This window comes from Megalops cyprinoides, chromosome 8 (assembly GCF_013368585.1).
Source record: "Megalops cyprinoides isolate fMegCyp1 chromosome 8, fMegCyp1.pri, whole genome shotgun sequence".
NCBI lineage: Eukaryota > Metazoa > Chordata > Actinopteri > Elopiformes > Megalopidae > Megalops > Megalops cyprinoides.
In genome coordinates this window covers 22,232,371-22,248,436 of record NC_050590.1, presented here as the reverse complement: position 1 = coordinate 22,248,436, position 16,066 = coordinate 22,232,371, and the positions used below count along the sequence as shown (strand labels likewise).

At 38.3% G+C, this 16,066-nt stretch overlaps 2 protein-coding genes across 11 annotated transcripts in view; one reads left to right on the top strand and one right to left on the bottom strand.

The window, feature by feature from the left end:
- Positions 1-460: 460 nt before the first annotated feature.
- On the bottom strand, positions 461-6,135 carry ptpmt1 (protein tyrosine phosphatase mitochondrial 1). Its single transcript, XM_036535397.1, has 4 exons — positions 5,868-6,135; positions 3,361-3,441; positions 2,941-3,132; positions 461-2,054 (listed from the first exon to the last, which is right to left on the bottom strand). Exons 1-4 carry the CDS (start codon positions 6,012-6,014, stop codon positions 1,923-1,925), a joined length of 552 nt encoding a protein of 183 aa, XP_036391290.1. The 5' UTR covers positions 6,015-6,135; the 3' UTR covers positions 461-1,922.
- A 1,131-nt stretch (positions 6,136-7,266) lies between these two features.
- Positions 7,267-16,066, top strand: part of LOC118781612 (CUGBP Elav-like family member 1) — a 58,851-nt gene continuing 50,051 nt past the window's right edge. For all 10 annotated transcript variants that reach the window (XM_036534620.1, XM_036534611.1, XM_036534618.1 and 7 more), the window contains exon 1: positions 7,267-7,420. The gene's annotated coding sequence lies outside the window, so the exon portion shown is untranslated. The remainder of the gene's footprint in view (positions 7,421-16,066) is intronic.

Below are 16,066 nucleotides of genomic sequence, written 5' to 3'. Positions count from 1 at the left end.
AAATGAATAAATGTAAATGTAATCTTGAAATCTCTGATACTGTCACAGATACCGTAGACTTGAAATGCAAAAGTGTGTGCACTTAATTTATGGTTGGACTGTTAATGCAAATATACATAATTACAGTTTCTAAATCACAGGCCTCCTTAGAACTTCCATGTTGTCAGCACATTAGTTAACTAGTAAATCTAGCTATAATGTGCCATGGGAAATAATATATTAATATAAATTTATTACAAGGTCTACAGATTCATACATTAGTTGGGACTCTCCTTCAAGAAATGCGTACTAGTACTTCACTTCAAATGTCAAGCCATGCAACATACTTTTCATCTACCAAGGAAGCACTGAAACACTGGTATCACAATAAAGTACCTAAAGCCTTCAAGCTCAAATTTATTTGGTGATTCATAGTAAAATAATCTATAGGGTAAAATGATCTATAGGGTAAGTTGCTGGTATCATGAATGAATAGTGAGAACACACCACAATATAGCCCTTAAAGGTCAAATAAGTGAACTGTCCAGTTTAATTTTAATTTAAGCATCTGAAGCAAGCATCCCAAACTTTACAGACAATGGCAGCCTTCAAAATGAAAATACAGTGTGATTTGTAATACATACTGTGGTAAACATAATACATCCTTATGATGCATAAAGCAGGAGCACTGGAAGGGGATCTTCAGGGACCCCAGTATCTGCAGGTGTTTGCTCCACCAGAGCACTCAAACCACCTTTTGTCCCTACATCAATTGTCTACAGTAATGGCATTAAAAAGAGAAAGACAGTGCCATCAAGAGCTGCACTAAAACAGCTCTTTCTACTTTCTAAAGTGGAGTGTGGGATTTCATTTGTTAGAATTCATGGATAGTTTTTAATTCCATACTTACGATACATTTCTGTCACACAAATTTCTCTTCAACTGTACAATTATTGGTACACTTATACTCTTCTTCTGGACATAAAAGGGTGAGGAAATCTGTCTTTCACATGATTGGCACTCTGCAATGACCACTATTTTCGTACAGTCGGAGTTAATAAGTACACTTCGTCAGAGAGTTTACCCAGCCTGTGATGAAATGACCTGGCTTCAGAGAGGAAGCCTTTATCTTCCTCTCAACAGGGGAGAATTGACAGTGATTTTCAATGATCAGCTTTCAGTTGATCATTGAAATTCAGATGAATTCAGAACCATCACAGAAATTTATAAACACACTTTTTCAAATTCAAAAATATGGAGGACAAGCTTCAGCCTTCATTTTAATGGCATGCATATACACAATTTATTCAATGAATATTCCTTGTCTTAACTTTCAGAGGAAAATAAAGAGGCTGTACCAAGCTTTGTCTTTACTACAGAAAATGAAATGGTGTCTTCGGGTTAATATGTTTTGGTACAGTTTGTTGCATATCTCCTAAACAAAAATGTCACATTTTTGCCATGGTCAGTTTCATGTTAGGAAGGAGTATTCTACAGCTAGCAGGTAAACACAGGGATACCATAATGCTTTGGTATGATGTTCTATTATAGTCTCTGGTGAATAAATAAAATGAATGCCTTAAATAATACTGAACCCAATAAGTTAAGTTGTGGAATGTAGACATTTCACACTCACTCACACACACACACACAATTAAATATGAAAAACAGGTTTCCTGTTATCATTTCAGGATGTTCCTAAAAGCAAACAATGTGCTTTAGAATATGAATTTAATGTACCCCATGCTTACTTTGATGACCTGAGGCCTAATTTTCTAGTTCAGTCCTTTTCAAAAATGTTGCTAGAAACTGAGATGGAAATGGCTTAAAATTATAATCAAAATCCAAATGGATGACATACGTTCAGATATTAATAAATGAACAAGTATTTTTTCAACAAATCACAAATCACCTATTTTTCCCCTGTAAGCCCTCTAGTTTGTCTAGTTGGACTTCTCTGCACACACCTGCTGGTGATATCGCTGAAGCATTTCCATCTGCGCAGTGCGGACTAGCACGTGAGGGCGAATAGATGCCAGCATCCGGCAGGCTTCCTCTGGGCTCCAACAGTGCAGCTGTAGTGACAGACGGCCAGGCAGAGCGAACAGGCGGGTCAGAGACACATGCACACATAACCCTTCCGTAGCAGTCACCCTCTTTCTACAACTTGCAGAAAGTTTACATTTCTGCAATTAATATATGAAGAAATGAAAATTATTTTCTAAGTCTATGACAGTGTTCTCTGTGTTGGCATAAAATAAGGGACAGGCACTGTGTTTATATATTCCAACAAAATTAGGCCATCCAAGTCATTACTCAGAAATGGGAGGGGTAGGCTTAACTCTGTTTGAAGATGGCAACAAATATTTAAAAACAAGCATGGTTTTTAAAAACTGCAACATAACATTTGCACTGAATATTATTTCTTTCAGTGCAGGAATTGCAGCCAGGTTTCTGCTGACCAAACTTAAGCATGCATGCAAGCCTTATCGTGTCCTTGCAGTTGTCTCCACCTTTCTCAGATAGTTTATATTTTGGCATAAATCCTCAAAATGCACACTCTCAACTGAAGTCATCTTGAACTGACCATTCAGCTCAGGTATTAATCTAGGCCTTTACCTAGTGCTTCCCAAAATGAATGATATAAAGCTTACACAAATAAATGAACAAGTAATATTTCTTATTTCTACAAGTTTGTAAAATGAACTGTGTTTTGAGTGATGTGAGGTAAATGCTGACTGATAATTATAATATATGACAAAATTAATCTAGTTTTGCTAGACTCACCTCACCACTACTACCAATCTACTATTGTTTGTGGGGCTAACCAAAATGCTCTCAACTTTGGTCATTTTGCTTTGGAAACACTTCTGGCTCACTTCAGGTATAGCTGATTTATTGCTCAGTTAGGTCAATGAAATAGCGCCTGTAAGTGTTCCTGAGACCCCAACTTTGACTCACCTGAATGAGGTATGCTGCGACGAGGGTTGCGCTGCGTGAACGGCCAGCTTTGCAATGGATGTAGACACTGGTGCCCTTTTCCTTGTGCCGCATTGTAAACTCTACACCTTTATTCAGGTTCTCCAGACTGGGTACTCCAGTCAAGTCCACTGTGCTTAGGCGTAACTGTTCGACCCCCATAGCCCTCCATTCCTGTTGCACAAACACACCACAGTCCAGTTCTCCTCTTTCTCGTCTCTGCTTCTCTCTAGCTGTCTTCGATAATCCGTTTCGATTCACGACCTGGCATCATTATGTCACTATCAAAGTTTCAAACGCAAATGGATCCAAACCACACTTCTATTGGATCAAACTCACAAACAAACATGTGAAAGGTATAAAAGTGCCCTAAATCATAGGTTTGCTTTTTTTGTCACTCACCTCAGCTGAGTTGCAGAAGTATTTAGTTTCATACTCCTCATTCATGGTAATCACCCCTCTCACATTTTCTGTCTGTACTAGCTGGGAAAAAAATAGTAACATGTGTTATTGATTAGCCTGGCTGGTTAATTGTGTTCCATCACCTAGTAATTAGTCTGTTAAAACAAACTGAAATTAGTTTTTGCAGTGTTCTCAAAGTACTGTGATCTAACAATGAGAATGTTGATCTCAAGGTCTGAATCAGTATTGTGCTTCCCAAAGTATTATGGTTATAAAGCAAAGGTTAACAAAGAAAAGGTAACCAGGCAGTTAGCTTACAAGCTAAATGGCAGAAAGTGAGCTAGCTAACAAGCTAATTGACTGAAAACAGAAAGTTTGCTGGCAAGTGTATTAGCTAGCTAGGAAGTGTAGCTACTAGCTAGCTAATACACATAGTTAGCTAGCTAGCTACTGGCCGAACAATTTGACAGTTAAATTAGCTTCTACTGTAGCTAACAGACTAGTTTGTGACCCTTTTATGCAGAGATACATGACAGGTTGTAGCTGGATGAGAACAGAAAACCTAGACTTGAGATGTTAAGGCCTATATTTTAACCTTGATACAGTGAGAGCTGACCTACAGTGCTATGTGTTGTATAAATGATTTTGTTGTCTTTTGAGTTCATATTGTTGTATTGTTGTTACCATTAATCCTTTGATTAAGACCTTAGATAGATAGATAGATAGCTAATCTTCATGTACTGCCAAAACGGCAACAATTTATTTTCTGCTAAGGGAAGAAAGTCGCATGAAAATGGCTACAATTAACAGATGCGGTTATTGGCTAAATATGAGGAGAAAGTAATGATGAGAATTAGGACTACAAGACCTGGGGAGAAAATAAAAGAAAGAAGAGAACAGAAAATAAAAGCAGAAAATAAAAAAGGTGTAAATGGTCCAAATTCAGCCATTTATTATGTTGTCGTATACGATTTTACCCAATTTGAGTGTTTATATCAGGTTAGATGAACACATAATAAAGTTTATAATGACTGGGACCACATTGTCATTGCAGTTATTTCTGTAGGAAACCACATAAAGGGCCTAGGTCTCAGTGCTGTGCAGGTATGGGGTATGCCCCGCTAACCCGTAACTTAGGAAATGGCAAGCATTCCATCCTAATATGAAATCAAATCATTGGTAGACATTCTCCACATTCATAACCAGAGAGCTGGTTGTTATGACTTCCATGGACCAAAAGATGTCGCTGTGGCGCAAAAGGTTCACCCATCTACATGGAAGCAGTTGCTTCAAAGGGGTAATTTAGCCCATCACTTGTAATGTAAATGGTCGTTTTTTTTGTGTCACCTGTGCTGGCAATTAATCGCAACTTATTTCATTAAGAATCAGGATTTTACATCAGTTGTTAATTCCGTGATGGACCTTTGCTATTGGAAACGTGTCTTCTACAAAAAGGACGCAATGTTTTCCTTATTTTTTATTCACTTGAACCCTTTTAACAAATTAGTACCACAGATGGATATTACATTTTCTTCACTGAGTAAATGTTTGCTTAATGAGGCCTTATAGTTGATTAACAGATAATATATGCCACTCATCTGAGACTGTTCCAACAAATTTGTTTAAGGGGCACATATTACCAAAATCTGAAAAATACCATAACTTTATATTCGCACAAAGTAACTCCAGGAGAATATTTCTTTCTCAGTGAATTTATACCGGATCAAAATAAGGGTATAGATTCAGGGAACAGCTCAGTCAAAAATAACTGATGGACAGCGATGCAGTAACGAAAATGTGTTGCAGCTAAACTGGTTTCCTCTCAGGAATGTAACCCTCAGTGGCAGCTAAGTATTTAAACAGTTAGACTTGCATTTATTTCTAGTCAGGCATCGATCGTGCTTTGAGCGTCGGCTTAGTATTTACGTTTTATTACCGAAATGCGTTCCTGCATCTAAGTTTGTCAATTAAAAACGGACACTACTCTATAAAACCAATGTTGTGACAAGAATGAACATGAAAGGTGTTTGTTAGACACATCATGTAAACACCCAAAACATGCAATATAAAAAACTACACAAGGCACAACACATGCTAGTGGAAAATAAAAATACGTGACAAAATTTAATAATTATGCCGATAGTACATAGCTGATTTTCTTTTATCATTTCCAGACATTGCTGTCGATTGAAATGTAGTTTCGCCATCGTTGACTAGCTACACATGCTCTTTCTACGGCTTTTTACAACATCGGCCCCGCTTCAGTAATTGAACTGCTCTCGTAAGGTACACAAAATACCACGTAACGCTAGCTAACAGGATAAATCCACATAACCAGATTGTTTTAGAAACACTGATATAGGTTATCAAAGCTAACTTAAGTTAGCAGCTAACTATGATTGTCGCCCCAAAACTATGACAATACACTTGCTTGTTAATTTAGTTAGCCAGAGATCTAAATATGACAGCCTTTACAGTGAATGCTAAACAACGTCAGCCAAGCTTACCTCTTCTGTCATTGATTTGAAGGGAAGGGCACCCAAAATGACAGTTTGGTCCACACGATCAAACCACCTTCTGCCTGACACTTTCTCCATAAAGACATTGTATGCAAGGGTTGGGTAAAATAGCAGCCTCGCTAATGCTCCTGCCATCGTTGACTTCAGTATAGGATCCCGATGTCAGAAACATTTGCTTAATGTGCCAAGCTCCGCTTAAGTTGTTAACCTCTTACAAGTTAATACAACATTCAACGTGGAGCTACTTTACCCTCGAAGACAGTTCTTTGCAGCTTTATGCATAACTACTTCCTTCTGAAATCAGAAGTTTAAACCAGTCGTGTGCCCACCCTTGCGGTGTGGAAGATTAAATGCAGCAGGCGTGGGACACATCAGCTAGCCTATATTTCCTGCTCAACGATATATGACAACTATGCACAGCAAAGGGTACAGCATATTCATCAGCAATTCAATATTAGGAATATCGGATGAAGTACCATAAACAAATGCCTAGATTTCATTTCAAAATGTATTCGTTTTTCATTTTAGTCCTGCAATAGGTAGTTCAACTGAAACACTTTAATTGAAACAAAATACTGTAATTAAATCATAGCTAGACTAGCTTGCTGTCAAATTTAGCATTATCAACGCGCTTTTTGATATTAGAAACTGCAAGTGTTTGGGCGGGTATGTACCACCGAAGTTACAGCTCTATGTCGAAAGCCAAAATGTTTTGAGCCGCAGATATTTCTGCCTTAAGAATGCATTTCATGTCACGAATAACACATTTCCCATAGCTAGACCTCATGATCGAGGCATATAATATAACCTAGAATAACTATGATAGAGGTATCAGTAGTCAGTCACATGTTGCATCTTTAGAATTTGAACCATTAAATCTAGAACGGTATGCTTGGTATGTTTAATGTGTCAGCTAGCAAAGTTTAGTTACTTCATATACATTCGTGTTAACATAAAGACGTGTACACACGAATGTCTATAATATTAAATTAGTTAATATATTTGTAGAGAAAAGATTCGCATGAACGTTGAAGTTCGTCCAAGTGTCATACTGACCGTTTTAGACGGCAGTTAATCAACCCCCGAAGCCCCCCTTCTTTGGGGAAAAAAACTCTTTTGGAATTTACCATTTCTTCAAGTAGGTGGTCTTTTGTGTTATTGCTGAAAGCTTAACGTATGACGATATAACATTGTAATGCAAGCAAACACATATCAAAACCATTTATTAATATCAATATTACCATCTTTACGGGTTTGGCTACTCAAAGAAGAATTTCTTTTTTCATTTTGCGGCGGTTCACTTTTCAGATCGCTCCACCCCCACCCCCACCCAGAAGATTTAATGGTAAATGCAGGAAAGGTAGCCATTTTGCACCGTTCCCTTGTTGGAGATAGTAGTCCGAAGTGGGTTGCTGTTGAAGGGAAATTTCTGAGATACTTAGCTACCAATCACTGGAAGTCTCAGAGGTACCACCGTACAATAACATTTAAATATACGATTTTGTTATCTGACAACGGTTCCACACACAAGTAAAGCGAAGGTAAGTTTAAAGTCCTCTTGGTAGCTTTTTTGCTAATTTAGCTAACAGCTAGCTAGATATCATTTGCATATTTTGCTTGTTTATGGATCAGAGGGCTACCTAGGTGGTGGAACACGCGTTGTAATACTGTTGGTTTAGTGTTTGTTGTTTCATGACTGAAAGGCAGTTTGTTTTATTAATGCTCCTTCTATGTTCAAATAATTATTCAACAGTAAACACTATATTAGGGACTTATATACAAGAAATTAGCTAGTTTGTTAGCTAGCTACCCAAGTGGATGAACAAGCGTGTGTGACTAGGCTAGTGTCTAACAGCTAACTCGTTAGCTAAGTTTGCTATTCCGAGCATTTGGCAACCTCTTTTGCCTTTAATGGCGAGTGACGTAAACTTTTGCATCATATGTGTTTTCGTTCTTGCTCATTGAGAGTTTTTGCCCCCCCCCCCCCCCCCCCCCCCCAAAAAAAAAACGACCATGCCATATGTTTCGGCAAACTTCTGGTAGCTAGCTAAATTCCTCAAACGCACTTATTGGTTGTTCGGTCGATAACTTTGCTAGCTGTACGATCTCGCAAGCCAGCTGCACTGGTTAGCTAACGTAACGTTAGTCCAGTGATCTTACTTAGTCATGTGTTCGTCAACTTGGCGAGTTAACTAGCTAATTAGACTTTTGAGTTGCTAAGTAACAAGCTGAAGAGAATGGATAGCTAACTTAAGTAGCTGCCTTGCACATATTCCCCACCCAGTGTGTGAGAGCGAGTGGGCGGTTAGGTAGGTAGATGTTCAGCCTTACTTTTGAAAAATAGCTGGCTGTTAAATGTGTGTTTGCTACAGGCCTGTGATACGTCGGCTGATTATAATGCTATTGGATTACCTGGCTATGATAACGCGATCCGTAGTTCGGCACCTTCGAATGGAAACGCAGTTTTTCAGCTCAGTATAGCAGGAACATACTTCGAGGGTGGGGTGAAAAAAAACTGGCTGGCTAGCTTGCTTGTTCCTCTTCAGCGGCCTTGTGAACGATAGCTACGTTTAAACTCTCCCTCATGGAGTTTTATTAATAGATAAGATACCGGATTGCATGATTTATAATGACGTTTTAAGAAAACTTTAAGGGATTGGCAGCACACGTTGTCCATAGTAAGTTTTATGTTTAATTCACAACCACGTTGGTCTTTTAGAAATGTTTTGCATAGGCGCATCAAGTCGCGCAGAACCATTTGAAATAGTAGGACGGAATTTTAGCGTTGGGTGTAGCTATGCCTTTTTGTGCATGGCGTATTTTTGGGAATTATAAGAAAACGGTGTGAAAAATCGTTGAAGTTAGGAGAATATTTGTGTAGCCTGTGTCTTAGTGAGTTCTAAGCAACGTTTCGTAGTCTTTAGAAATGTGAAATGGGATATCATAGACCTTATTGAGGTCAGAAGGACATGTTAGGCTTTCATAGAATGGTCTGACGATCACACTGAGCTCGAGCTGATTAAGAGACAAACAACGTGGCATTTTTAGTATTTATCGACCTTTGTAGAAAGATCAATGAGTGTCAGACCCTTTTTCGTTAGTATGTACTGGCGCAAAGGGAGTATGATTCATATATGTAACATGTCACTCTTGTTTGCTGAAAACATTTCTGTTTGAGATGTCTTAAGGGTTGGACTAATAATGTGCAGATGGATTTTGAAGGAAAGGTAAAAAAAGGCACGCATTTGCCTTCTTTTACTCCTGACTCTCCAGTGGTGAAATGTATTTGTTCAAAGCTTCATTGTGGGCAGGCATGATATTAATTGATAGTTTGAGATTTTACTAATTAGAGAATATTGGGATAGTCCCTGTCAGTCAAAACAAATGACATCCGCAAGCTAGCTAGCTAGCTACATTACATGAAATTTCCTGCAGATAGCTATGTGGCATTTTGTGGGCAGTGTTTCCGTAGTGAAGAAAAATGGGATTACAATTTGGCAAAGATCTCATTGAGGTCATTAAGAGCAAAAATGGTTAACGCAGGCTAGGGTACAAGTAAAGTAACAAAACCAATCTCAGTTCACAGTTGACATGCTGGCCACCTGAAGAGGGTGTAGGCCTAGATAGTAGGCCAGTGTTAGTGAGGCTAAGGCGCCATGATTATCTAACATGCTAGCTATGTGGTACAACTCACAATTCTTGGAAGTATTTTATTTCTTGTGATCTCTTATGGTCTGTTGTATTGAATTTAGTTGTTTTAGGTAGTTTATATAGCTTGTTACCATTGATGAAAGCAAGGCATTCTCCATCCCTATGTGTTTTAGCAAGGGATAGCTGGCTAGTTTGCTAAAGTTAGTCAAGTGCCTGTCTGGCATCAATTTCATGTTCAGTACTGTCTGTCAGTGAGGATTTACTATAAGAATGAGTAGACTGCATGGGCATGTTGTTCTGGGCAGCCTTTTTTAAATCAAGGTGTAAATGTGCAGTAAATATCTTACCTTTTCCAGTGTAGAATGACATTAAAAATTGCTTCTACTAACAAGGTTATGAGGTAATTGCTGCATGAGGCATGTAAATGAACAAAGCTCCTTCTGAGAAGCAAATGGAATTGGATTTCAGAGCCTAGCAAAGAGTAATACAAAGGAGTTTCAAAGGTTAGTGAAAGGGTATGTCTGTGAGAATATACAACCTAGACTGTGGATGGGCAGCTCCTAAGTAGATTGGTTAACAAGATAGACAATCAGCCAGGTAGCCAGGTACTGGTACAAACTGTACCAGTTTGCTCACCAAAGCTAAATAACAAAAAAAAAGTGGTGCTCAAGGTTTATTGGAAGACAGATCCCCCCCCCCCCCCCACACACACACACACACACACACACACACACACACCTCCGAAATGCGTGTGTCTTGGGGTGGTAGAGAGCAGGAGTGAGTGATGCAAATGAAGTAGGTTGGCAAGCATGTTAATAAAATGGTTTACCGCATCCCCATGACTATGTGTAAGAAGGTTTTTGTAGCTACGAAATTTCAGTTTTGAAATCTTACAATAATTGCTGGCATGAAAAAAAAAACAATTGACATGTCGAACAAGGTTAGCTAACTAAGCTAGCCAAGTAAGCTAGCTTGCTAGTTAAACAGATAAAGGTTCATCTTACCTGGCTAGATCACATCACAGGGAAAATATTAAAAATAAATATTAAGTAGTTCCACAGACTAACATTTACAGTTGCAAAATCTTCACCATCAACTTATTTCTAATATTTTTGCAGGGGAAAAATAAAATGGAAATATTTTGAAATAAGAAATTCAAAAATATCACTGGAGCTTGCCTCAAGTTAACTGCGTAACATCATATGTTGTGGTAACTATCTTATCAGACAGCTCACACTAAGTGGTCAACCATTGTGTAGCTTTCCAGCTGATTGGTTTACCAGGTACCTAACATCTCTCAGGATGTGTGTTAACTGACATTTGCCATTTAGATTTGGCCATGTCTTGATGTTTTTCTAGTTTTGAATTGGCATTCAGTTTTCCTTGACACCGTGTTGAAAGTGAAACTAGATGATCTGGAGTGACTGAATGGCTTATTCCCATGTGTTGATGAAACTTGCTTCCTGCAAAGTGGACAGATACTACTGTTGATAGTATAGCCTGACCGATATAGGATTTTTAAGACTGATACCGATTTCGATATTTGGGGATTTAAAAATCAGATAATAATATTGGCTGATATATATATATATATATATATATATATATATATATATATGATTTTTTTTTCTCAGAAAGACATAAAATAAAGATTTTCCCTATCATTTTTTGTGTGTAGTTGTTTGAATCCTCACCAAGATAACATGACATAATGCAGTTTAAAAATAAACTTTTTAATAAATAAACGTTGTCATAAATAACACTTTGAACAAAAGCACAACAAAATATATTTAATTTTTGATAAATAAGAGTCAAATGTATAAAAATACAAAAAAGTTTTAAAAAATATCATGCCATCTTAAACTATGCAGTAAACTGATGCAGTGACCTAGAGTAAACGCTGGTGCATCTGACACTACATGACTGTCTGCAACGAGGACCTGCGACTTGAGATTTCACACTACACGTTTGAAAGAGAAGCTAGATAACTTTGTTTGGCTACCAAGCAGAGTTAGATACTTGTTCAGCTCACGTTTATTTACGTGTCCCCTCTGGTTTAACCCTTTTGCACGTAACCTATTTTTTATGCTATGTATCGCGCGTGTTTCGTTGCATGGTTCGTTATGTTTTCATTAGCGTTATTAAGCTTCTCACAGTTTTCAGTTAGCATTTGCTATATTTTTTAGAGTTAAATCGCCGCTTCCTCAAAAGCTAAGATTAGCTAGAATTTCTCCAATCTAGTTTTTAAACCGCACCAGTTTTAGCATACTTGCTAAACGGCTAATCACACTGGTGTGACCGTGCGCGCGAATGGGTTAATAATTTCCAATGCACCGACATTAACGACAGACATGCAAGTCACAGATATTTACCATTGCTTCATTTATGCCGGGGTCAGACTACACAATTTCAGCCTGATTTTGACACAATTTTGTCGTAGCCGACAAATTTCCAGCGTCAGGCCCAAATGTGAACATTGAGAACGACGTTGAATGATGAACGGATCTTGTAATGTGACATAATCGACAAACAGTGATGTGGCGTCTGGTACGCCCGATGAAAAGTCTAGCATGTCAGAATTTTTTTAGAATCTCCTACGACGTGTTGCGAAGTTGACCAATAGGATGACGGTGCTCTCTGCAAACATGGAAATTAGGAATAGTAACAGTATATTATTGTTAAACTTCTGTAATATTGTAACTGGTTACACATAGTGTTACTGTAACTGTCAGTTGCATGGTGTTACAGCAATAACAGTAATCAGTATTATCATATTTGTTAAACTTGCAACTGTATTTACACTAGTTGTAGAAATCGTGTACTAAAGACAACGAGACACATTCTGTATCTGTGATTTAGGAGCTGATGGTAAATTTTCCGATGTAACGTTAATGCATGAACTCGGCAGCAACAACACGCAACACTCTCCAGCAGTTAATGTCACCATGACAACAATGTCAACCATAGGGAAATAAGCCACATTAAAATCACATTCATCTGGGGATAGGATCGCTGTGAATGATCTCCAGCTACACTGTATATGTCACTAACAATTTATTGATCAATAGAAAATTTATTTCAAAATAGAAAACATTACACCTCATAACGTATTATTGTATTCATAAAACAAGATATGGGCTGGGTCCAGATTGACTTGCCGTTCGGCCTGGATGCGGATCGAGGTCTGGACTTTGAGAAGCCCTCCTTAGGGCTATGTGACGTTTGTATGTAAACTGAACTCATATGCTGTCACTTCAGGCGGTGGTCAATAAAAAGAACTGGAGCTGTATTTACCGTTTTCTTGATTTCAGTTGTAGTGATTGTGAAACCACCTGATATTAAAACATATCTTTGTATCCTCATTTACCAGAGAGAGTATACAATTGCCAAAACCCATTCATTTTTTCTCCACGAGACCTTCTGTGTACAGCGAACGTTGGTTGGTCAGGGTTAAACTTGTAGTGTTGTCAGTCTCCCAACCAAGATGAGGCAAGATTTTATGGCACTGTGACTGCCTAGTCTGACATGGTGACCATCGTGAAAGACAAAAAAATTTGTGTAGTTACGCTATAGTTTAACCGCTCATTAACGTTAGCTGTCTTCCAATGATAAACATGGCATTAGCTAGCTTTGTGGGTAACCTAATTTAGCAATGGACAGTGTTATAAGCTGCTGTAAGCAATGTTGCCAGAGAATTTTTAGAAGTGTTGAGGGAGAAATGATAGGACCGTTGTTTGTTTACTCGCTAGAACTGCCACACTGTTTCATGAATAAGCCTACAATCAAATTTGTCAACAGCTTAACCTACACTACTCAACTACCGAAATGTTAAACGTAAAACGTTAAACTTTTGACTGACGGTACCGGCATTCACGTTACTGCAGCAAAACCAGGGATGGCTGGCATGGACGTTGTCAGGCTTATTTAGGCTAAGAGGAGAAGTGATGGGGGGACTCAGTTTACCATGAACACAGATGTTCTCTGTCGTGGGCTACCCTGCTGGACTCTGCTTGGGTCAGCTGATTGTTGTGATTTGTGGAGTTCCAAACACGTGTGTTGCCAACAGTGGCGTTGCAGTGTGCCCTCTGGTGGACAAACTACGCAACGAAAACACTCATAACATGGTCGAAGGAACAATCTTCCGTCTCTCTGTTTCTTTTTTAATTGTCATTTATCTGCCGATACCAATTTATCTGCAGTTAGGTCATATCGGCTGATAATATTAGCACTCCGATTTATCGGTCGGGCTCTAGTTGATGGAACGCTCCCCAGTGGAGCGCTCCCCAGTGGTGGACTGAACTCCCTGTCCCGCTACGAACAGCTCCTTCACCCCATTCCTTCAGACGGGGCCTGAAGACGCACCTCTTCAGACTCTACCTGGACTGACCCAGCACACAATTGTTGCCCCCCCCAATCAGTGCTGTCGTAAATTGCTGTGCTTTTTAAATTGTTTCTTGTTGCCGCCTTTACCCTGACGCTCATTGCACCGTTTGAAGTTGTTGAAGTTTGCTGTTTGAAGGTGTATCATTAGTTGCCCTATAGGCTGTAATTGTACAAATTTGATAGTACTGAGTCCTCAAACAGACCTTGCTCTCAGCTGAGAACTGTCTCTTTGTGGAACTGTACACATCCTATCCTCATACTGTCGCTATACTTACTGTATGCACTTTTGTACGTGGCTTTGGATAAAAGCATCTGTATGTGAATGTAGTTGATAGTTGGCTCATATCTTGTATAAGGATTGAACTAGGGATGTGAATTTTAAGAAGTGTCCTTAATCGATTGTTGTTAACCTTATCAAATAATAATCGATTAATTGTCGGGTTTTTTTCTTAGATCACCCAATTCTGTTTAGTAGGCTTGGCGTAAATTCTACGAATTTTTCGTAGAAGTTTATTATACTCTAGGCTGTTATAAAAGCGATAGTTATCTTGCATATATACATAACACAAATGCATGTTATATTTCTCAGTTAAATGTTTATTGTAAATCAAAAATATAGGACATTCTTGTACAGCATATCAAAAAATGTTGTGTAGGCCTAGGTTTCGTTTTCCTATTAAGGCCAACAGGAAAAAGGGGGGGAAAAACTAAAACAACTCCGTTTCATTTGTCACAAGTGAACCGATAGCCTAACATTATCCCTCTTGAACAATATAGACGACAGTAGCCTAAACTAAGCCTTCTGAACTAAAGGCATACACACTTCAGAGTCTGATCTCCTATACTCACATAGACCTGAATAACCTAAAACCTAAGCATTTTTATTCAGGAAGATCAGCATATCTATATGGTCAGGGGTGAGTCTTGTGCGCAGTCTGTTCACAGTAAGGCCAGCTGCTGAGAATATGTAACTTATTTGTTATGGTATGTAGTGCTCATGTTACCTTAGCCTATATGGTTTGTTATGTTTTCATTTGCATTATTAAGTTTCTCATAGATTTCAGTTAGCATTTGCTATATTTTTAGAGTTAAATTGCTGTTTCCTCAAAGCTAGAATTAGCTAGAATTTCTCCAATCTAGTGTTCTAATGGCACCAGTTTTAGCATATGCGCTAAATGGCTAGTCACACCGGTGTGATCGTACGCCCGAAAGGGTTAAAAGGAAATTTGCCATTCAGCACATTTGCGTTTACCACGCCTTTCAGTAATTCAGCCAGGTAAATATCTGCGCTGGAATTACGTAAGGAAGTTGCGGTCAAACTTGATAATATGATTAATTTGCGTTATAAAAGTAACGCGTTACAGTTTCCAGATTAATCGCGATCCAGCGTTAACATGTTAATGTTGACAGCCCTAATTACAAGAGGAAATGGTTCTAACCTTCTGGAAGTTTAAATAAAACATGTCTGAAACACATTTAAAAGTTTAAATGTGTTTCAGACATGTCTTTTAAACAAAAAAATAAAAATCAATAAAATGTCAAAAATAAAATGTTCTTTAATTATGCATAGTACCAATCAGGTTAGAGTACCTGAATGCATATCCAAATGCATTGTCTTCATCTTTAATGTTAGTGTTTTCCTTCCCAAATAAGTTAAATATAACCAGTTGTTCAAAATGTTCAAAATTAATGGTTTCAGCATTGTGCAGCAGAGTGCTGTATCTTATATCTCTTAAACAGCCACGGTTCAACCCTGATTCACTGTTTTTGATGCAGCAGTGTTCAGCTCATTGGAGTTGGAGCTAGCTGATGCCTCCCTTAAACTGTAGCTAATTAAATAACTTGGCCTGCAGAACACCAAGATTGTAGTGGCAATTGGCCTATGTTGCAAAAGGCTACTTCAGCAGTTTTCTGTGCAACCAGACTACTGCACAGGCATACTACTTTTAGGCATACTATTACAGTTTAGCCATAGCCACCATGCAGTGATCCTGTGTTTTAACTGTGTCCACATGCTACACAGTTATACCATATTTTAACCATGCTTATCCATATTTTACAGTTAAAGAACTCAATATTGAGCTGCAGTATTTTACTGCAGTCGAACTACAGTGCTTTCAGCATAGTATTTTAAAAATATGGCAGTCACTATA

What these genes read in the sequence shown, in the direction of transcription:
- ptpmt1 (XM_036535397.1), bottom strand. Translation starts at nt 6,014, where the DNA reads ATGGCAGGAGCATTAGCGAGGCTGCTATTTTACCCAACCCTTGCATAC. An exon ending in TCAAATCAATGACAGAAGAG is followed by an intron (nt 3,442 to 5,867) that starts GTAAGCTTGGCT and finishes TTTTTTTCCCAG; the next exon opens with CTAGTACAGACAGAAAATGT. An exon ending in TCGCAGCATACCTCATTCAG is followed by an intron (nt 2,055 to 2,940) that starts GTGAGTCAAAGT and finishes CTGTCACTACAG; the next exon opens with CTGCACTGTTGGAGCCCAGA.